General features: G+C 41.5%; 1 protein-coding gene across 9 annotated transcripts in view; it reads right to left on the reverse strand.

The window, feature by feature from the left end:
• Fam184a (family with sequence similarity 184 member A) overlaps positions 1-14,940 on the reverse strand; it is a 125,949-nt gene that overhangs the window by 56,559 nt on the left and 54,450 nt on the right. For all 9 annotated transcript variants that reach the window (XM_029482937.2, XM_029482933.2, XM_029482932.2 and 6 more), the window contains exons 2-3: positions 2,850-3,704; positions 1,481-1,616 (exon numbers count right to left, since the gene is read on the reverse strand). In XM_029482937.2, the coding sequence (XP_029338797.1) occupies positions 1,481-1,616; positions 2,850-3,704 (991 nt within the window). The remainder of the gene's footprint in view (positions 1-1,480; positions 1,617-2,849; positions 3,705-14,940) is intronic.

Raw genomic sequence — 14,940 nt, forward strand, 5'->3', positions numbered from 1 at the left:
AACTGTGAAAGAATAAAGCAAAGACTTATTTAAAATGGGTAAGGGGAATGGAGAGAACCGAGTGTGGGAACAGGTTTGCATAGAAAGCATCATTTAAGGCAGAGGTTTTCAAAGAACCCTGGGCAGACGGCACCAGATTCCCTGGGAACTCCAGTCAGAGCAGCCTACTGCAGCCCAGTGAGTAGGAAATCCTGAGGGTAGGCCTGGCATCCCTGGGATCACAAACTACCTGAATGATTCTGATGGAGCCAGAGATCATTTAAAATGACGGGTTTATAGGCAAGACAATTTGCCAGTGAGCCAATCAAAATTAAAGGTGTTCCTGAAAACAGCTTCACTGGCTAGGGTACACCATCCACTTAGACAGAAAGCAGCTCCAGACTAGATGTGGATCAGCATCTGTCTCCTAAGGGCTGTGCACTGAAGACCACTGCCATATCACATGGGTGACTCAACTGTCCTGTGTGAACTCACCCTTGTTCCCTACATACAAATTCTTTCACAGTCAGCCAGTCAGACAGATGGACGAACATACAGAGGAAGGGAGGGAGGATAGAGAAGCATAAATGGCTCATTTTCATTCATCGGGAAAACTATACTCTCTTAAGGCCAAAAAAATAAGAGGCATCCTGAGGCAGGATAGAAAGACAGGGGACAAGATGGGGATATGGAAGGAGAGGAGCCACCTGGTCCCACGCTTAGGTGAGGTCTCTCACCAACTGAAAGTTAAGCATCCCAGAGCAATTAGCATGTGCTGTGAAAACTGTCTTACTTCAAGACAATCCTCCTTTTACAGAAGGATATTCACAAATAAAAATGTAAAAGCAGCAACATTCCATGCTGAAGGCCTGAGCATACTTAACTCTGAGTCTCACAAACTAGGCTATTAACTTTGGTTGACAGTAAATGCTTCCTGGATAAAATCCTGGCTTGGAACACCCCAGAAACTTCCTTTCAACCTCAAATTCCATGAAAACTGTAAAGATGACAACTGAAAACCCACAAACATTGTAAGAATGAGATAGGAAAATGCAGGTCTCCCTTGAGAAGCCTGGGGCCACGTGTGTGTCTTATTCAGTGATCACCCCTTATCTGTTGACCCTGGGTTTGAATCTATATTTTACAAAAATCCCTTAGGCAAACAATTCTGCTTCAACCTGGCTCATCCTGAGAATCCTGTCTGCAGTGAAGTCATAGACCTAGCTTGACCTTGGTCTGAGGAACCCCACAGACTGCTAGTGGGGAGGCAACTGTGCTCCACAACTGTTGGCAATCATCCCATTATTCCAGTGTTATCATCACTCAGAACATATTAGAGACTTCTCAAATAAAATAGCACAGTCTAGACAGTTTCAAAATACCAGGAAGAATGGAAAATATTAAATTAAAAGAGCTGTCAAAATGTTCAGATATTGTTTTGAATGAACAGCGAAGCCTCTGGTTTTTGTGGAGCAGTGCGCCAAGCTATGGGTAGACATACTAGCTTTGAGAACAAGATCTGAAGCTTGCTCTTGCAATCGCTCCCGGGCAGCTGCTAGCTCGCTCTCCACTTCCTTGTGCTTGCTTAACAAGGCCATTTCTCCCTCCTTGGCATCGTCAAGCTGTTTTTGAAGAACCTAAGGAAGATCATATAGCCATAATCAAAACGCAAGCATGATGCTAAGCTGAAAACTTTTATTTAAATTCCAAGCATCACATTTCTCTTACCAGAAAGTTCCGTGTAACTAGGACAACTTAGTTTCAAGTCTGTAACATGAGGTAACATCACATGACCCAACGGAGGAAGCCTATTTCTACTCTGCCTACTGCAGTCTAATGCTCCACAGATACTAACATGGCCAGGAAGCCTTCTGTGTCAGGGAAATAAAACTTGTGGAGGCTTTTGACATCCTTTCCACACATGGACTAGCTTTTATAAATTTCACTTTTAAGAGCAATAATCTCTTTGTTCAATGTCTAAATATCAAAGAATGTGGCAGACGTCCTTAATAAAGAGAAAAAGAAAAGCACAATTAATCCCTAAGCTCAATATTTCCACTCTCCCGAGCCACTGGTGGAAAGACCAGTAAGCTATTGAGATGAAATCCATGTATAGTATCAACACGGTCTTACACTTATCGTTCTCAGTGCTTGATATCTGAATGTGTAACTGAGTAGGCAAAGGTAATAAAAATTACCCCTTCCACTTCTTTTCCTCACAAAGACAAAGAAAAAAAAGTTGGGAAAGGAGCTTTGAGTGGTATGAACATAAAAAGCCAATGCTAAAGCCTGCCAGGCTGATCTTCAAATCAACAAATTAATACATAAAAAGTTGACACATAAAAGAAAAGTAGGTAATGCTAAGCAATGGCTTAGCAGTTAAGAGTATTTGCTGCTTTTGTAGAGAACTTGGATTCAGTTCCCAAGCGCCCACATGGTAGCGTCCAACCATCCATACACATAAAATAAAATAAAATAAAATAAAATAAAATAAATAAAATAAAATAAATCAAATCCAGAATAAACTTCTTAAAGTTGTTAAGCATCTACCACCCAAAAAAAATTCTCCTGAACATGGGGCAAGAGGAAAGGCAGCTGTCTGCAAAGCCAGAGCTAGGGAGGCAGAAGCTGGGAACCCTGGAGGACACTGGCTAGCCTGAACAGCTGAAATGACAAATAAAGTCCTCTGGTTTCAGCAAAAGACCTTGCCTCAACATAGAAGATGGAGAGCAATCCTAGAAAACACCCAATGTCAACCTCAGTTTCCACATACATATGTGGGCACGTACCCACATTGACACATAAACACGCATGCTCACACACCACACACATGTAAAGAAAGAAGAAACCCTAAATGGCCCACCTCTCACCTGTACATTGTTCTCTGCTGTGGCCAGAGCCATCTGCAGCTTTTGGCATTTGTCGAGAAGGCTGCTAGCTTCATCCTGCACCATCTGCAGCTCTGTCTTCAGTTTTCCTATGGTTTTTCGTAAAATGGCTTCTTGTCCCTGGAACTCTTTGCGAAGATCGGCCTCCTTGTCTCTGCTGGCCTGCAAGCTTTCGGCTGTGAAGAGCTGTGACCTTTTCAAGTTATCAAGCTCACGCTCATAAAACACTTGGGCCTTGCTCAGCTTGCCCTCATACTCCTCGATGAGCTGTTTCTTCTCGAGTCTCAGCTCCTTGACCGTGTTGTTCAAGGCCTCCACCTCCATCCTGTGCAGTCCCTCTGCTTTCTCTTGCCCCAGGTTCACGGAGGAGCTGTGGTTCTGCTGTGACTTCAACAGCTCTTGGACTTCGAGCCTGTGAGTGGTTCTCAGATCCTCCAGAGCCGCCTGTTTGTCGTTTTCAAACTGAACCTGGAGCTGCCCAAAGCTCCGCAACCTTTCTTCGAATTTCTTCCTAATCTCTTCGACCTCCCGGGACATGGTTACTATGCGCTGAACATGCTGGGCCTCTGCACAAAGTTGCATGTCCTCAACTCTGTGCTTATAGGCTTCAAACTCGGTCAAAGCCTCCTGCTTCATTTTCATGTGATCTTCTAAAGACGCTTCCAAAACTTGAATCTTTCTCCTAAGGTCTAACTCTTCGGTCACCTTGCTTTTGTATAGCAGTATTTTTTCTCTTGTTTCTGCAAGGATTTGTTGGATTTCTTCTTCATGGGCATCTTTGAGGGCCTGAATCGCAGCATCGTGTTCATCATTTCTAGTATTCAAAGCATATATTACCTACACAGTTTTGAAAAAGGGAGAAGAATTCAGCACATATTCTTTTACATCTTGAAGTTAATTCTTTCATTTGGATTGATTTTTTTCTACACACATATTATTTCTGGTAACTGTTAAATACTGAGATATCAGGCAATTGTTTTTGTGCCTACAGACTGATTTGCTTTGCAGAGTCTATCCTTGCATAGACTTTGAAACTGTTATTTTAAGACATTCAAGATGACTCATTTGCAAAACTGCACATATACAATCCCAGCAGGAGGTTAAGGCAGAGGTAAAAGTCACTGCACACACAGTGAGTTCCTGGCCATCTTGAACTCCATGGAAAGTCGTCAGCCTATCTCTGTCTCTGTGTGTATCTGTCAGTCTGTCTGTCTGTCTATCTGTCTCTTTCTCCCCATCTTCCTTTAAAAAATATTCAAAATTAAGAATAATATACTATAAATGAAAGGAAGAAAGGAATAGCAGAGGTCACCTGGCCAGAGAAGAGAGTTCTCTGCACAGCGCAGGCCAGCGTAGTGGGGGCTACGGAAGAGGAGGAGGAAAGTCTCAGGTAAGGAGCCACTGTGCACCAGGTCCTTATCTCACACTCACATGCGTGGAGCTCTAGACACCAGGGTTCCTCAGAGCCCTCTTTATGTGTGAAAGGACCTACTTAACTATACAAATGTTAGCGATTCCCTCTTCTAGAACCCTTATACTTTGCTTTTGTTAAGGGATTAGACTTATTTTATTGACAATAAACAAAATCTGCTGTAGTTAAGTCCAATCTAAATTCCTATCGTCTTTAAAAACTCACTTAAGCAATTTAAACCTGATAGGGACTGAGCCTCTGTATTTCCACAGAGCACTGGGGAGCAGTAGCTCTCCAGTCTGAGGCAGCTCTAGAACCACAGGGTTCAAGGGATACGGGGTCAGCCTCCTTTCTCCAGATCACCCCTATGCTTTGGAGCTCCCAGGGGCACCTGAAGTAGACGTAATCATGTGGGCCTGAACTCTTCTCAGTCTTTGAAACCCAATGTCACCTTCAAGTGGACAATGTTAGAATTGAGCTGAATTATAGACACTGACGAAATCCACATATATTGTGGTGAGTGAATAAACCATAGCAAACAACACGGAGTGTGAGATAGGGAAGAATACTGCCTTTATCCCATCTCAAGCATCCATTAAGATGAATGATCAGGGTGGACTTGGTGGCACACATCACTCATCCCAATAGTCAAAAGGTGAAGGCCAAGACATGGCCATGAACTTATGGCCAGGCTGGACTACACAGTGAGTACCAGACTAGTCAGGGATAGCAATGCTTTGTCTAAAACAAAAAACAAATAAAAATGATAGAGAAAATAAACATGAAAAAACAAGAAAAGGAAAGAAATTAAACAAAAGAAAGGCAAAGGAAAGCCCACTGGTCAGGATGCCTAGAGCAAAGCAGATGGTTTGGGTCATTTTAAAATAAGAATCTTATACATAAAGATTCAAATGAACAAGGTAAAGGAGACAGGAGGATTCCTGAAGCTGATTAGACAGACATCCTAGAGGAATCCATGAGCTCTAGGCTCAGTGAAAGACCCTGCCATCACAGGGAGACACCAACCTCAACCTTGAGCCTCCATACATGCACACTAGTGTAAGAGCATCTGCATACATGGGTGCACACATCTAGATTGATAAGTGTACACGCACGCGCACACATACACACCCCTACAAATATAAGTAAAAATAAGACATACTTTGCTCCATTACAGGTTTCTTTCTGCAGTGAGTATATATGTATGCTGTGTCTCCCCCCAAAAGGACTGTCACACACAGAAAATCAGTTCTTGATGTTTGAGACACAGGCTTATGGTGTTTTATCATAACAGTCTGATCCTATTAAAACACTGGTAATATATCAATATGTTCCTGCTGAAATTTTAACTAGAAATAAAGTATATTCATTGTCCAAAAAGTCCATTTATAATAAACGCCATCCACCAAAGCAAAATGTATCATATTAACTTATTAACTAAAGTCAGTTTCTATCCCAGGGATGCAAGAATACACAAATTAAGAAATTTTAAAAATAGATCTCCAATAACTCAAAAAATAATAACAAGCATATACAAGCAGGATTGTATTAAATTAAAAAGCTTTTGAACAGTTAAAGAAACAACTGAGTAAAGAGAGAACATACAGAATGAGAGAAAATATTTGCCAGCTATACTTTTAGGAGGGATTAATATTCAGAATATATAAAGAACTCAAATTATTCAACAGCAAAAGGCTAAGTAATCCATTTAATAAATAGTCAAAGAATATGAAAAGATACTTCTCAAGGTTCAAATGGCCAATAAGTATAGTACATGAGAAAAGTGTTTAATATCCTCAGCTCTCAGGGAAGTAACATGGAGGGGGCCAGCAATATGGCTCAGAGAGTAAAGGAGCTTGCCACAAAGCCTGACAACATGAGTTCAACTCCCAGAACAATTCCCAGAACCCAATGGTAGAAGGAGGAAACGACTCCTCCAAGTTGTCTCCTGAGCTTCATGCCTGCCAAGTGGCATGAATGCACATACACAATAAACAGATACATAAATATGTAAATAAATACTTCAAGTTTTTTGGTGTTCAGTAACTTTAATATGCTTGATAAATAGATCCCTAATGCCAACTTTGCCATCTGAAAGATCTGTACAACTGTATCTTTAAAGTAGTTTCAAAATCCTGATTTTAAAAAAGCATACAATATGAACAACAATAATGAAACTATTATAATGCTTTTTAAAACTTTTTATTGAAAATGGATTTTTCATATAACATATTCTAGTTACTGTTTCCCTTCCCCCAACTCCTCAGATCCTTCCCTCTTCCACTCACCCATAATCCACACCCTTTCTTTTTCTCTCTCATTAGAACACAAACAGACATATAAAATAATAATAAAATAAAATGAGGTTAAAAAACAAGCAAATCAAAATAAAACATAACAAACAAGCAGAAGAAAAACAGCTGCCAAAGAAAATACACAAGAAATATCATATATAGACACAGTGTCACAAACATATGCAGACAGAAGGAAAACAGTCAAAGGAAAAATGCAAGAAACACATAGAGACACAGTGTCATACATGTCTGCACAGACAGAAAACCCATAGGACTGGAAACCATAGTAGATACACAAAGTCCTGTAAGGTAAAAAAAATAAAAAATAAAAAGAAGAAACAAACAACAAAGCTTCTACAAAGCATTATGAGACAAAGACTCTTCAACAGTGCCATTGGGTTTGTTTTGTGTGATCCATTTATTGCTGGGCCTGTGGTCTGGCCCTCAGAATGGTTTCTACACCCAGTGAGACTGCACTGGAGAAAACAAACTGTCCATTTGTGAGTGGCTGTCAACTGGAGACTGCTTCTATTTTGGGAAAGGGGCGTGTCCACTTCTCCTGTCCATACTGGGACCCCATATGGCCCAGACCTGTGCATGCTGCTGTGGTCTCTGTCACTTCTTATGTATGTAGATCAGATTGATTTAGAGGGCCATGGTGGTTCTGTTTGTTTTACAGTTTTTGTTTTGTTTTGTTTTGTTTTGGAGTCCTGCATCCCCTCTGGCTCTCACATTCTTTCTACCCAGTCTTTTGGGTAGAAATCCTACCCAGGATTCCCTGAGCTCTGTGGCTCTGGAGAAATTCGAGGGCAACAACCCATTTAGGACTGAGAGCTCCAAAGTCTCTCAGACTCTGCACATTGTCCAGTTGTGGGTCTCTGTATTTGTAATCCCATCTGCTGCAGGAAGAAACTTCTCTGATGATGGCAGAGCAAGGCACTGATCTATGAGTATAGTAGAATGTTGTTAGGAACCATTTTATTGAGTTCCTTATGTAGAATGTAGTATCTTGTTTCTCCTAGTCTTATCTAATGTCAGGTTCTTGGCCACGGATGGGCTCCATCTCATGAAGTGGTCCTTAAATCCAATCAGATAGTGGTTGGTTTCTTTAACATTTGTACCACTATTGCACCCGCCTATCATGTAGGGATGATAAACCAGTCACCATTGTAGACTGGTTTGTAGCTGGGTTGAGGTTTACATTGTTCCTCTGGTAGCATGTGGAGCACCTTCCAGTAGCATGAATACTATTCATTTGAGGTGAAGGCTCTAGTTAGGTGCCAGATGGACTTTTTCTTGTTCAGTGAGATAAGTGGGTGTTGTCTTCAGCAATAAGGGCTTACCATCAGATTGTGGCTAGTGACCAAGAGCCTTGGAAATAGCTTGGGTTGTTTGGGGGTTTCAATGGGTCCTCTTTGCAGACAACTCAATTGGATGTAACCCAGTCACAGAAGTGGAGGCTTCATTTGGTGACAAGAGACAGCCAGTGGGGGCTCTATCTCCCCTGTTATTTGGTGATTCCATCTAGATCACCTTCACATATGTGTGTATTTTAAGTTTCCATATGACTCCTCAAATGACCCTTAGTTTTAGCTGTCCATCCCTGCATCCCTCCCTGATGAATCTCCGGTAGTACTAATCCCCACTTCCTCACCCATCCATAACCATCTATTCTATTCTGTTTTCCCTAGGGTGATCTATCACCTTCCCTAAACCCTTACTCTGTGCGTATATGAATCATAGCTTCCTTATCAAAGCCTTAACTGCTAACGTCCACATAGAAGTGAACACACACTATATTAAATGGATACTTTAAAATTTGTAAAGGGGCTAGAGAGATGGTTCAGTGGTTCCAAGCATGAGCTACTCTTCTAGAGAACCAGGGTGAAATTCCTAACACCTGCATGGTCACTCATAACCATCTGTAACTGTTTCCATGGGATCCAACACCCTTTTTCTGGCTTCCACAAGTGCAGGGGGAGGAGCTGATAATTAAAATCTAACTCCCTAATTGGTTCTTGATTGGGTCAATAAAGACAGCAGAAGCCAATCGCTGGGCAAAGGATAAGGTGGGATTTCCAGGCCGGACAGGAAGAGAAGGGGACAGAGGGAACTAGGAGGTAAAGTGGACAGGATGAACACCAAGCAGGCCTGGGGGCTATTAGATGAATTCTAATATAGAATAGCTGTTGAGTTTAGGACAATAGATTTAAGCCCAGCGGTTGTGTCATTTGGCTGATTTTAAAATATTAAGATTGTCTGGTGTTTTCCATTTGCAATGATTCAGGTGGGGATGAGAAAGAGTGTAAACATGGAGCAGTCATTGGTGGAGCAGTAGATCGGTGAAATTCGACTGGTAGCTCCAGACGTTCTCAGGAGGGATGGATGATGGGCAGCTTATCAGGCCAGCAGTGGGAGCTGGGTGAGAAGGCCATTTCCGTTCAGGCACTCAGCAAGGAGAAACCGGCAGCACTCTCGGGAATATTGGTGGCAGTCATTCTTGGGGCACAGCCGGGATCTTGGGAAGGTGTTAGCTAGCCATGGGGGCTGATTATCAGATGGCAGGCAAGCTGCTGATCACAGAGCCTAGCCCCAGCAAGCGTGCACTTTTAAAATTACAGGCAACACACAGGTACCAGGCATATAAACAGTACACAAACATGCATGCACATGTTGCACAGACAAAATAACCACACATGTAAAAAAGATAATTAATTTTAAAGACATGGACATTCCATCCACATCAGCCAGAATGGCTGTTATCAAGCACACAGAATTAAGGAAGACTTCGGATGCAAGAGAGCAGGAAAGGAATTCCTCTGTCCACATCCTCCAGTACATTGTTTCTCTGTAGCTATCACTCTAACTGGAGTAAAAGGAGATCTCTAAGTCATTTTAACTTGCATTTCGCTCATGGGTCGTGAAGTCATACATTTTTTTTTTTCGGTTCATTGCTGTGGTGGTTTGAATAAGAATGATCCTGTAGGCTCATATATCTGAATGCTTAGTCGTCAGGGGATGGCGGCACTTGACAGGAATTAGGAGGCGTGGCCTTAGTGGAGGAAGAGTGCTTGAGGTTTGAGGTTTCAAGAGCTCAAGCCAGGTTAGGTGTCTCTCTTCCTGCTGACTGAGGATCCAGAGGTAGATCTCTCAGCTACTTCTCTGTCACCATGTCTGCCTATGTGTTGCCATGCTCCCGGACAGAAACATGGCCTAACCCTCTGAACCTTGAGCCAGTCCCAATTACATGCTGTCTTTTAGAAGAGTTGCTGTGGTCATGCTGTCTCTTCACAGAACAGAACACCGACCAAGACAACGTCAATCATTCTTATGTTGTTGTTTTTTCTTTTTCTTTTTCCTTTGATATTTTCTTTATTTACATTTCAAATGTTATCCCTTTTCCTAGTTTTCCCTCCAAAAATCCCCTATCCCCTCCTGTCTTCCCCTTGCTCACCAACCCACCCACTCCCATTCCCAGTCCTGGCATTCCCCTATACTGGGGCAGAGAACCTTCACAGGACCAAGGGACTCTCCTCCCACTGATAACTGACTAGGCCATCCTCTGCTATTATGTTGTGCTCTTTAATTTCCTGTTCTGTAGTTTTGTCTGTATTTTCTTTTTCTTCTTCTTTCTTTTTTAATTCTGGGTATTAATCCCATGAGGTGTATAGCAAGTAAAGGTTTTCCTGTTACAACTTAGGTGGTCTCTTCTCTCAATCAACTGCTTCCTTTGCTGGGCAGCAGCATTCTCACCCAGGAGCTTCTGTTTGTCAGCTGTTGACACAATCTCTTGAGCAAGCAGGTTCCTATTCAGAAGGCCCATAGGCCAATTTCCTTTACTCACTTTTTCCTTGAAATGTTAGAGTTTCAGATCTTCCATTAAGGTCTTTGATCTGTCTTGAGTTGATTTTTGTGCAAGGTGAATTTCCTTCTTTTAACATGTGGATTTTCTCAGCATCATTTGTTAAAAAGGTTGTCTTCTCCAATGTCAAAACTCAGTCATATGGGTCTTGCATCTGTGTTCTGTGTCTTCTTGTCTGTGTGTATGTCTTCAGTACCCCACTAGTCTTGTCACTATGCTCTACAGTATATACTCAAATTAGGCATAGTGATACTGCTAGCATTCTTCTTTTTGCCTAGGAGCCCTTTGGCTCTTCAAGGTCTCTCATGTTTCCTCATGAATTTTAAGATCTGATTTGTTTTCTATTTCTGTAAAGCATGACACTAGAATCTTGGTGATAAATACAGTGAACCCGAAGAATTGTCTGGGTAGTAAAACCATCCCTACAATGCTAATTCTGTCAATGCAGCAAGGGAGAGGGCTTTTATTTTCTTCTAGTTACTTCTTCAATTTATTTCTTCTTAGTTATAAAGTCTTAATTCTAGTTCCTAGTGAACCCCTCCCCACAACATGACCCATCAAATGCATCTTTACAATCAGAATCTTTTAATTTTCTCAAATATTAGGGGATGAAGCAAAGAGAGAATCTGAGACTAAAGAATCAGGGAGAGGATGGTACAAAGAGGGATAGCACACACTCTGTGAAGGGCAGTAGGCTCTGGATTGAGGTGTGTGAACACTGTCAGCACAGGGCAGGGGGAGGGATGCGGGGAAGGGTGGCTTGTGTCTGCTGGATTTGTCATGTTTTGGGAAATGGAACATTCTGTTAAAAGAAAAGCACAATGTGCTGGGGACTGAACCAGGGCCTTGTGTCCAGCAGGCAGGGGTTCTGCCAAATGAGCCCCACCTCTGCTCCACATTTAAGCTTCATATCCTTCCGGTGGGATCAGTCAACAGGTTACCTGGTCATACAGCATTGGTCAAGGACACTGTCAAAACCCAAATTCCTCAAAAAAAGACTTCTTACTTTTGCCATGAGGGCTTGTTCTATTTGTTCTACAATGATACCACATTGCCTGGATTTATATTTAGTGATACTCTTGAAATAGCTTCACATGTAAAATTTTCACAAATTATCCAAGGTAATTCTCTATTTCTTAAACATTTCCAATGGGCTCTGAACAGCTTAGTTAGGGAATATTATTCATCTGTAACATAGTTTATAACTTGGGACCTAAATATTAGCCTCGTGAGTCAGTAAAGGCACATTAACCAAATACTTAAAGCTCCTTTCCTCTAGAGGTTATAAAATTGTACAAATTTCCTTGCTGATTTTCTTGACAGTTCCAATGAAGATGAGAAGTACCATGTATTTACGCCATCTACATCACTTCAGTGACAGTTTTAATCACTGTACAAAAAAAAAAAAGAAAATAAACAAAGTACAAACTGTTTATAAAACCAGATTCATCACAAGTTGAGGGATTAGGCTCAAGATGAGGTGGACCAAAGAAAAGCAAAGAACAAGGAGGTCACAAATGAGAATGAGCTCAAAAGAACAACGATAAGGCAGGAGCCACATGGATGGTACGAGTACCATCCAATACAAAAGGAGCAAGGTCAGAAGAAAATGCTAGGCTATGGAAGCAGCAAGTGCATGTCCGTGAGACACACGCACAGATGCCTGCGCGTGCGTGCACGCGCGCGCACACACACATACACACACACACACATACACACGCACACACACACAGATAAGCACACATACAGCTTTCTCCTTTTTGAACCAATTTAAAAAGCATTTTATCTACCAGTGCATACTATCTCTAAATACATTCAAACATTATTTTCTAATATCAAAAGCAAGAGTATTATCACACTCCCAAATTTAGACTGATAGAATACTCTCTAATTCCCAGAGCATAATAAACATAATCAAAGTATTCCAGTAGTGAAATTTACAGTATATTTTCTTTATCAAAGTAGATTACCTAGAATACCACATTGCAGTAAACTGCTGTGCCACTTTAGTGTTCTTTAGCCAGAAACATGTGCACATGCACACACACATGCACTCATGCACATATGCAGAGAGAGAGAGAAGAGCTATTATTTTCTTTTCCTTTTTAAATTTTATGACACTTGTTTTTAAAGAACCTAGATATTGGTTATAAGTTGTGTAGTGTTATGTTTTTATTTTGTGCTTTTTAAAATATCACATGACTTAAGTAAATTTTATGTTCTGTCTTTTCAACTCAACTATGTGTGCCAGGTATCTAAAATTAACCAATATCACATATATTGATATATTAATAATCTATGGGTAAATCTATGAAACATATTATTCATTTATCAACCCTTTTCTCAGGTAGTATCCTTCCCTTGTAATGTTCTAGGCTCGAGGCAGGAGGATAACCCCATTTCAGTCCCTGAACCACAACGTATGACTGTATCTCAAACACAAACAAAAAGAGATAGGTAACTAGGAAAGAGTTCACTTTTGCTTATAAAAGATAGGTAGATCCCATGGCCCCGAGGCCATGAGAGCAGGAGAGCTGGCCCCACCCCCTCAACTGGGCAAAGCAGGATAGGTGGCCCTGGTGGTACAGGCTCAGAAAAGCTGGCAGGCTGACCAACGCAGCCACCACCCAGGCCCAGATGTAGGGTTTTGAGTTGCCTCATCCTAACATCTACCCCTTCTATGAATTGCTAGAGTGTGTGAAGGAGTTGGTCCTGCAGATGCAAAGCTGCAGAAACTCCAGTGAGGAGCCATTATTGATGGTGTAGCAGAAGCCAGAGGCCTCCAACCACACCAGTGACTCATTGCAGTGAACATTTGCAAGTAAAGCTATGTAGATGAAAGCGTATGCTATGTGACACACTGTGACACACTGCAGCTTCCATGGTGAGATGTTCTTTCTTATTTCTATTTATTTTTAATTTTGTTGGTGTTTTTTGGGGGGAGGTGTTGCAAGGGTGAAGGGTGGATATGGAGGGGTGGGCCAATGAGTGGTATTGGAGTGGATGATGTGAAATTCACAAAGAATCTAAAGGTTTAAAAATTAAAATAAATAAAACCTTATCATTCACAATAGCAATAACAACAACACAGGTAGATCCTAAAGACCACAAATCTAACCCATGTGCAGCAAGTTACAGGCCCAGCCACCCAGCCACCCAGCTCTGTGGGATTGTGTCCTTTTTTTGCCTGGGTGGGGATTGTCAGGCAAAGGCCATGTTTATAAGCACAGAGGGGACTCCAAGGGGCGGGCTGTGAGAACTGTAGAGAAACAAGTACTAACAACGTAGCCCTGTAAAGCAAAACTGACAGTTCTCAATGATACAAGAGGAAAACCCTTCTAATCCGCATTCTCACACATTGTTTGGGCATGCAGTTCACTTCCCACAGCTAACTGTATGACAGGATGCACGGAGAGCTTTGCACACATGGATGTCCAAGGTGAGCGCCACAGAACGTACTCACGGGTTCTGCCCCGGCCAGAAGTTAACTGCCTCCATTTTTCACCTCCTGATCCGCTCCCTTTTGTATTAAATTAAACAGAAAAACAAAAAGCTGCTTTTCATACATTATGTAATCAAATTAATTCCAGCAGCAGACTTGTGCCCAAATGAAACATTTAGGAGGCAATTAACAAAAAAAGCTCATTCAGATTTATGTAAGCCAAGGGCACTCTAGAACCTTGATTTTAAAATAATTTGAAAACCTAATTGCTTTGGGAAATAATTACTTTAAAAAAAACATTGGTTCTGTTTGTTTCTATTACTGTTGGAAACATATTCCAGAAAATATTTATAAAGTATATGATGCTTTCTTTTCCTGCACGATGTAGAAGCATCTATTTTCTCAGGAGATTAAACCTGAATTTTGAAACACAAAGGTCTTTTTGAACACAGAAGTCATAAAGTCTCACAAATCCAGCTGTCATTCAGTGAGATCTGTGGCACCAAACTTTAAGAAAATAACCAACAACTTTTTGTGAAAGTCTACTGAGTGCTCTAGATTGCTTTTATGAATTCCAGCAAAGAAAAGTATATGGATTCTTAATCCTGAATAGAACTCTTCAAAGCAAACCATACACAAAATACCAACAATTTTAGATAATATGCATGTGTGTCAAGTATCAAGCTGTAGGGTGCAGATTACAGGACACAGCATGAAGTCTTCCACAGACCGAAGGTAATCGGAAAAGCTCGGAAAGGGTGGGGCTGGGGAGATGGCTCAGCAGCTCGGAGCACTTGCTACTCTTCCAGAGAATGCAGATTCAGTTCTTAGCATCTGTAGCTCTTTGATTCCGTTCCAGGAATGTGACGCCCTCTTCTGGCTACCACAGGCAGTGCACACACATGATGCACATACATACATGCACACAAATAATCATGTACATAAAACAAGATTTTAAATTAGTAGATTTAGGAAGGCCTGAAAGGACACAGGCATTTGTACAGAACTGTAAGGAGGGCCACTTGGGCTAAGGCACAGGGAGCACTGTGCTCTGGGCTTTGTGT

This window comes from Mus caroli, unplaced genomic scaffold (assembly GCF_978045245.1).
Source record: "Mus caroli unplaced genomic scaffold, Mus_caroli_1 scaffold_9, whole genome shotgun sequence".
Lineage (NCBI taxonomy): Eukaryota > Metazoa > Chordata > Mammalia > Rodentia > Muridae > Mus > Mus caroli.